General features: G+C 31.3%; 1 protein-coding gene across 1 annotated transcript in view; it reads right to left on the bottom strand.

Annotated features, from left to right (window-relative positions):
• LOTGIDRAFT_119746 (hypothetical protein) overlaps positions 1 to 8,333 on the bottom strand; it is a gene marked incomplete at both ends in the record, with an annotated part of 11,496 nt that extends 3,163 nt beyond the window's left edge. The window contains 14 exons of the mRNA XM_009058028.1: positions 68 to 242; positions 860 to 1,062; positions 1,341 to 1,406; positions 2,606 to 2,732; positions 3,112 to 3,180; positions 3,335 to 3,442; positions 4,198 to 4,336; positions 5,258 to 5,364; positions 6,405 to 6,514; positions 6,698 to 6,805; positions 7,163 to 7,225; positions 7,447 to 7,614; positions 7,921 to 8,071; positions 8,233 to 8,333. Coding sequence (XP_009056276.1) covers positions 68 to 242; positions 860 to 1,062; positions 1,341 to 1,406; positions 2,606 to 2,732; positions 3,112 to 3,180; positions 3,335 to 3,442; positions 4,198 to 4,336; positions 5,258 to 5,364; positions 6,405 to 6,514; positions 6,698 to 6,805; positions 7,163 to 7,225; positions 7,447 to 7,614; positions 7,921 to 8,071; positions 8,233 to 8,333 — 1,695 coding nt within the window. The remainder of the gene's footprint in view (positions 1 to 67; positions 243 to 859; positions 1,063 to 1,340; positions 1,407 to 2,605; positions 2,733 to 3,111; positions 3,181 to 3,334; positions 3,443 to 4,197; positions 4,337 to 5,257; positions 5,365 to 6,404; positions 6,515 to 6,697; positions 6,806 to 7,162; positions 7,226 to 7,446; positions 7,615 to 7,920; positions 8,072 to 8,232) is intronic.
• Positions 8,334 to 8,851: the final 518 nt, after the last annotated feature.

Below are 8,851 nucleotides of genomic sequence, written 5' to 3'. Positions count from 1 at the left end.
CATAACGATAACAAGATCCACATTCATTCCTTAATTATTATCAGACTATCATGGAGATATAACATACCTTATTTTTTAGGTCCTTCAGTAAACTACGGAGATCATATAATTCTGTTGAAGTGAGTAAAATTGTATTTAATGTCTGAACCATTGTACAACAAAAATTCACATCACTGTCAGTTTCTAAATATTCAGCCATAGCTCTAAATATAGCTTCAGCACTTAAATATACAGATAATTGTCTGAAAAAAAATAGTTTTAGCATTTGAATATAAATATAAAACTTCAACTTAAAGCCCACTTAAAGAGGTTATGAAAAGGTTTTCTGGTTTTTTTTTATGTGTATCAGGGCCATTTATGGCTTCTATTTACATCATTTTTATTTTCAGATAGAAATGCTTAAAGGTGCGGGCACACAAGCTATATTAGTCAGAGATTTTTGTCGCCGATTAGAGTCTTGAGTAAAATCTTGCATGTGCCCGTGCTTCAACGACAAAATTATCGCGTCCCCACCAGGATTTATAATATCAAACAAGTTTGATAATTGTCTCTGATAGTTTTATCGTCAACATGACAGACTGTCATCGTCCAATCAGATTCATTTTCCTTTGCATGTGATTATCGATAAGGTGGAAAGCGACTGACTGGAGATTTTTGTCTCGTCGTGTGCCTGTGCCTCAAGTCAGGCTTATCGAATAACAATTATTTCTTGAAAAAATATACCTTATACTAGTTGGTAAAGACCTAAGATACTCTGGTGAAAAATTCAGAAAAAATATGCACACATTCAGTTTGCCAAGCCTTTTTGATGGTAAAAACTGCGAACTCTACACACAAATATACAGTACATGAAACCTACCTGATAATAAAAGTACCTCTATCATCTAAAATCTGTTTATTATTTTTAAAGAAATCCATTAATTTAATGATAAATACTGTAAAATACTGGTTTAAACCTGGTTTCATTTTTAATAATTTATGTTCATCTTTTGAACTGAGGTCAGCATTTCCTACCGAATTGGAGGAAACTTCAGCTAATACTTCTAAATCTAATAACACAACCTATGTAGAAACAAGAAAAATTCTGTTAAATTTTACAGTAAGGCCAAACCAATTTATTTTCTTGTTTTACAATTTTCTCTAGTAAAAACTGTAAAAGCAGGAGGAAAAAAAAAACAAAAAAAAAATTGTGTAAGGGATAACCAGGTTCTTATTTAAGGTAATCAAGCTTTCACAATCCACATGATATTAAAATTCAGGGTCAATATTTGTATGAGAGCTTTTTGTTTTGTACAGCCAAAATTTGCTCAAGAATCATTATCAAAGTAATAATTACTTACATCATCTGAAGGATCAGCTAGAGTATCTAATAATAGTGTAAAGAAATCATCAATATGTCGAAATGTCTGAAATCAAAAAAAATAGAAGATGATCGAAAACATATAACTTAAAACAGAGTTTCCAACAGACATAAAAATAACAAAAATTAAAAAAAATCATGTCTTCCTTTAGTAAACAAATCTATTAATTTTTTAGAATGGACATCAAATTTAAGAATTTTAAACTTGGCCAATAAGAGCATATATTCATCAGTAGATATACCTGGTGTCATAAATAACATAACAGGATCCTTAAATAAGGTGATAAATAAAAAAAAAACGCCATAAAAATGCAATTAAATATTGAAAAACGCTTAATATTAAGATTAAGTGTTTTTCAATAACTACTTAGTTTTATGAAGTTTTAAATTTTCTAGATTTTACAGAGACTCTGTTGTAACTTTATGACACTGATGAATATATACTCATATTGACCATTCTTGAGATCTTATATTTGATGTTCATTTTAAAATGTAGTATCACTTTAAAATGAAAGTCATTCTTGGTGTTTCATTATGGTTATTAGAAGTAGCTATACTAGTTAACTTATCAAAGATAGTGTTCACATTCCAATATGCCTCATTCATCATGTACTTATTGAAACTAGAAACCTTTTCAATTGATCTTGATATTTGGTCATATATTTACATACCATGTTTTATGAAAATTGGTTGAAAACTACAAAAGCTATTGTACTATCACTATATTCAAGATCACACAGGGACAGATGCACCATATTGGGGGGGTTATTTGAATCTTGAATATATATGTAAATAGTCTTCAGAAGTACTAGAAATGTATGCAAAATGCAAAATTCCTTATAATTACTTCAAACTAGGAATTTTACTCACTATTTCTATATATGTCTTTTCTATATATCACAGAGTATCTTAAATTGATGAGTCATCATTTTAACATTGATAATTCTGGACATACATGGATTTGAAGGCTCAAATTTGACAGTGAGCTGTGAACACTATTACTGATTGGTTTAGCTAAAAATTCTGAGACAAGTGTACGATTGGTAAAAAAAATGGCGCATCTGTCCCTTTAATATCATACCTTATATAATTTACATGAAAGAGATGTGAACCAAGTGAAGTGGGGAAATGTGTTATAAAGGAATGATGGCAACAACTGCCAGATGTACAAAATAAGTCTAATTTTCAAAACTTGTGAGCAGCAAATGAAAGAAACCAACAATATTGAATTAAAATATAGCCTACCTTGTTAGGAGTTTTAGATAAGAGTAGATTAAACCATTTTAAAGATGCTACTCTAGTCTGTACAGCATCATGGCTTAACATTGACTTTAATACTTTTATCACAGATGAGACTTCTAACTGTACAGGACTGTCAAAATAACAACATTATTTATTAGTTGGAGGGGTTGTTAAAGCAAGAATGACAGAAAAGTAATAACCATTTTTGCCAAGGATAATCACTTACATCTACCCAGTCGACTTGAATAATCAGTTCAGATTGTAGATGACTTATGTAATTTTCAAACACAATGCAAAGAATTTTGACAGTAAGCTGTGAGTGCTAAAAACTGATAAGCTGATCTGAACAATTTCCGTTTTTGAAACGAAGGAAAACCAAGTTGATGATGTTTATGATGAAATACTTGTTAGATTTATATCACTACATTGAAAAAGTGTACAAAAATCGATTATCTACATTTGAGAGGAAGTACTAAAACGCATGAAAATCTCAAAGTCGAATTTTAAACTTTGAAATATGAATAATTATGGATACACATGGATATGAAGGCTCATATTTCGAAAATGAGCTGTGAACACTATTACTGATTATGTAAGCTAAAAAATTCCTGTTTCTGAAACTAAGGTATGATTGGTTGAACGGATAGTGAAGGTGCTCCTTTCATATGAGATTTCCAACCTGCGTCACTAACAGAGGTTAACTCAAATAGTCCATAGATCATATCAACTTACTTTTCAGTATTTTTAATTTGAGATTCTTGTGTAGGTGTTGGTAAATCATCCTCTTTTTCTATCAGTTTTCTTAGACTGGTATTTAACTGTTCTGCTGCTTCTCGAATACTGTAATTGAAAATATGAAAAAAGATAGTGGAACATGTCTATATACACCAACTTTGGCATTCTAGTAATCTAGAACTTTCTCACTTAATCTTTAACTTTTGGCCACAAACCAGGTGAATCATGTTAATGCTAAAATTCTAAATGATAGTAAACTGTTCACGTAATTTACCTCCATACAAAGTACTATGAGAGGCAATTGAATTTTCAAAATGTGAGATCACAATTTAATATCACAGGTGACAAAATCTGTATAAAACCTCTAGATTCTAGTGTATGAGAGAGATAGAGAGATGAGATGAGATGAGATAAAATGCCACATTTGATGCAAAATTACTTCACACTTTCACTTTCAGTCGGTAAGACTGAACATGAACATGAACATTTGCTTGGTTACATCAAACAAATGGTTGCTGTGGTTCAATTCTCTATCAACGTGTGATAGTCGGGTGACCTTGAATAAGTCGCCTTCACTAACAATTCCAGTCGACCCAGCTGTAAATGGGTACGAATAACCCGGGAAAGATCAATGCCAAGAGGTTTGGGCCAAGGACAGGCTGGTAGAAAGGATCCTTAACTGTGAAGCTAAGTTGTTTCTTTCTTTCTTTCAAACCAGAGTTCGAATAATTTTGTTGTTCAGGGCATCTGACAACACATCAGAAGTCCCAAAAACATTATCATTATAAAAAGGTTCAGATCAACTTTTGACGAAATCTTTTGAAAATTACCAATTGCTACTCTCTATATAACAGACTTACCTCTTGGTATGTTCATCAGAGTAAGCAAGACAAGGTAATACTGAACCTAACATACCAGCCATATGAGGTAACATAGCTCTCCCTGACAATACTACAAACTCACGTAACCATTTTATAGCTGTACACTGGATTATTTCAACTGTAATCAAAAACAACATCAGTTATATAATGCTTAAATCATGCAGCTATTATCTGATTAAAAAATAGATTTTGACATTCTATTTTGCTTTTCTGAAGCTGTCTTTAACATTGGTCTAAGGGTCATATGCAGTGCTCGCACTTTACCTAAACTTTGACTAAAGTTAGACTTAAGTTGAACTTTAGGTATGCACCGGTCGATCTTTACGAAAGTCGTGCTTAAATTTGACTATCAAATGTAGAAAATGAAAGCCTTAATCCTAACTTTGTAAAGTTCGACTTTAGCCGAAGTTCAACTTTAGTCAAGGTAAGAGCACTGCATACACGGCCCTAAGTCTTATAACATCTAGTTCAAGTTGTCTTTCAAATTTGGTCTGAGTTGTCTCTTAGTCATGTGATTATCTTTGGTTCAACTTATCTTGTTTTCGGGTTAATCTATTTTCAATACAAGTCAGTTTACTTTTGTTGGTGCCATAAATCAAATTCTAATACTGAGTGGTTTATGTGAAATGGAACATCAGCGTCATAAAAGTGATCAGATAACATGAAAATGTCTTTGGATTGATAAAAAAGCCAAATTATGTACAAGTTATCATTTTGAAGTTTATCTTCACAAAAAAATCGTTAACAAAATTATAATATTTTCGCTAAAAATTTCTCTGATTGAAGTTTGTAAATATTAATTGTAATTAATAATATTATCATTCTAAGAATGTCAAAGTCATAACTATTTTGAAACATGCGTTCCAATTCACATAACAACTTATCTGTAAAATTTAATTCAATTACTGACTCATGTGACAAAACAGCACAAGACATTCTTATGCAAGATGATTTCACATTCTGTAAATAGATTAAACCAATCAAATGCTCTGTAACATAAAGGCTCTGTAATAAAGGAATTCGGAAATATCTTACTTACTTGAATTCTGACTATGAACGATAAGAATGTTAGCCATTCCAGTAAAGTTGACCCCATTTTTAGACTTCTTGATGCCTTCTAAAAATTCAGCTAAAATATTCTGACATCTAGAATTGATGATATAAAGGTCCAGATTAGATTTTAACATAGACATTTTCAAATCACTGATTTGGTTTTCTCCCCTACCCTTCCCATCAAAATGTAAAATTCTAATGTCAGTTTTGGCATGTAATTATTACATGTTCAATGACTCCAATAAAATGTCAGATCTCCATTCTTTTTACTAATACCACTTATACCTAATTAAAGTATTGTTAGAGATATTGACAAAGAGGTGATAAGCTATGTTCTTGATTGTAGTTTAACAATAGTTTTATTTCATTATATGAAAGGGTATTAACTGAAGTGTAAGATTAACATTAATGAACCGTAGATATTTGATAATGACAGTTCTCTTGATTGTGCTTGTATTATGACACAAGATATCTACTAATTTATGTGTATACCACAAGCATATAATCCTGATGTCAAATTCAACTGTATAATCCTGATTTCATCATCTTAAATCTGATAGTAATCCTGATCCTAATCTGTGAAGATTTCAATGTCAAGTACTATGAGGTATCCTGATGTTATGTATCCAAATGATGTGGAGAATGTTGTATCTTATTGTAATCTACAATGATGTATTCTAATATAATGTAAAATGATATCCTAATGTAATGTGCAATGATGTATCACGATGCTGTGTACAATGATGTATCCTAATGTCATGTACAATGATGTATACTGATGTATCTTGATGTCCTGATGTTGTGTACAATGATGTATCCTGATGTCCAAATGTTGTGTACAATGATGTATCCTGATGTCCAAATGTTGTGTACAATGATGAAACATAAAATCAAAGATGTACAAAGATGTCTCCTGATGTCATGTACAACCAATAATCCTGATCACCAATTCAGTCAACAAACATAGAATCCTTTGGTCAAGTACATTGATAAATATACAACCAGATAACAGAAATGTCATCCCCCCCCCCCCCCCCCTCTTAGAAATATAAATAAAAGTGAGAATACATGCCTCTTGTCTCTTTACAATTCACATAATAACTAGAATGCCTTTTACATAATAACATACTTACAATTTTCTTATTTCAATACTTGAATCTCCCAATATTTGAAATAACCCATCCAATATTTCTGGTAGTAGAACTAACATATTGATATCAGGTACAGCATCTAACACACCAATCTATAATTAGAATAGATCAGAGGATTAGTCAAAATTCATGCTTACTCTTCTAGACACCCCATAAGGTTTGAAATCAAAATCGATTGTATTATTTCAACCTTTGATAAATCAAATCTCATGCAGCAATTGTCTAATTCACTTGTTGTTTTTAAAAATCATTGATTTACACAACACACTACTTACCCATGAAACAACAAATTGTCTAGCAAAGGTATTTTTAGTATAAATTCTCTCTCGCAATAGTGGTATGAAAGCTGCTAAATCAAAACTGGAACTTTCTGTAACAATGTCCTAAAAAATAAACAATTTGAGATATAAATTTACAAATAATCACATGATATCATTTGCCTAGTTATAGTTCTAAGTTTGGTTGGCGATTAAAAGATCAATGACATTGAATAAGTCATCTCGTAATTCCAGTCAACCCATCTGTAAATGGGAAAAGCTAATCCGAGGAAAGATAATACATAATACAATCTGATGTCCATATACTTTACAATTAATCTCTAAACTGCGTTAAGATTTGCCCATTGTAACATGAGGTCGTGATATGAGAAACTTTCACATCATCAAAGCACCAAATCCGCCCTCCATGTATATGTTTATACTATAGATTCTTGAAGTACAATGTAATATTTTCACACATACCTTGATAAGTCTATCAAGTAGTTCTGCCCCATTTTTAACATTCTGTTCTGGATCTGATGATAACTAAAAAAAAAGAAAATAAAGCTAGGACAAAATATCACTGTCATCATTACTACATTGAGTAATTCAATAATAGCCTAGTCTATATCCTTTTAATGAAAGCACCAAAAAAAATAATAAACAAATGATTCTACTTTATTTTAAACAAGAATTTCCTTACTGAGGGCATTTAGTTCAAAGTAAAGTTATATAAGTAACTCATTGAGTAAAATTTATGTAATTACCTTACTGAGGGCATCAAATATTTCATTAAAGAATGGTAAAATACTTCCACGGACAACTTTAACAATATTATATAATGATTCACAGGCATAATATCTGACACGATGGTCACTATCATGAAAACATACTATCACAGGTCTGGCTAATTCATTGATATATTTAGTGCTTTCCTGAAATAATAATAATAATAATGAACTTGGAATCACAGTTATGAGCACTGCACCATTTTAACCATACATTTATGACATTTTGTCCAAAGCCATCAGCCCAACAAATATGTAGAAGAAGTAACAACTTGCATAATGGATCAAAAACTTTGAATTATGAGTAAATGGGATGAATTCCAACTATCCATATCACACGATACATGATGATATTTCAATACTTTTTTACAGTAATAATCATTTCTATATCATATAGTTTTACAAATCTGTTATATGAATATTTGAGTGTCTATCAAAGAATCTGTAACCTACCTTTCCTAATCCAATAGCAGTAGCAGCTAAACCTATTAATCCACCTTTTCTAATATTAGGATTCTGGGAGAGAGCAAAATCTTCCCCAACTACTTTGAGTACTCGTTTAATTGTTTCTGCATCATTGTTCTTCACAGCATCTTTCATTAACCTAAAAATAAATATTAGGAGATCTTGTCACCCTGGTTCATATCATTTTCATAACTCAACTGTTTTTGTAACTGATTATACGTTGATGCGAATAACAGGAAACTATGAAAACTGCTGTCAAAAGACAAGGAAAAATCAAGGGTAACATTTCAGACCACTTACTTTTCTATCTCCAAGGCTGCACCTTTTCTTTTATCATACAATTTGTCGTTAAGGGCCCGAACACAGGCAGATGTTAGGGGATAAAATTCCTTGTCTGTCATGATAAAACGAGAGGTATTTCTTGCAATTAAGGTAATTAATATTAAAAACCACTATTTTCAGTCTGCCATTTTGATTGTCACGTGATCCAATAAACGCTTAAATCATTGACAAATTATGGATATTAGTCTGTCTTTTCTATATCTGTCATTAGATTGTTGAATTTTCACATTTTATTGCTTAATAACTAAATTCACATCACATCCTAATCTTGACAATTTTTCGACCATAATTGTTTCTGAACTTTTACAACATTTTTATTTGTTCGCGTTGTAAGCGGATATCACAAATACCAAGATAACGAAGGGAGATAATAAAGTAAACAAATCTAAATGATGAAAGCTTTAAAATAATTTCATATGGCTTAAAATCAAATAAAAACGTCTTGACATTGTATGGACTGTTGTAATTTGTTGTTGAAAGCTTACATTTCATGTGTTTATGTCGTGATCAGTATTTGAATAACGCTGTATCGTGGGTTGGTGAAAAAAAGAACATTTCGCATCAGACATTCAGACCA

Source organism: Lottia gigantea (genome assembly GCF_000327385.1).
Source record: "Lottia gigantea unplaced genomic scaffold LOTGIsca_32, whole genome shotgun sequence".
NCBI classification, from domain to species: Eukaryota; Metazoa; Mollusca; class Gastropoda; family Lottiidae; genus Lottia; species Lottia gigantea.
The sequence above is the reverse complement of the archived record's forward strand: the minus strand, read 5'-3'. Positions and strand labels throughout refer to the sequence as shown.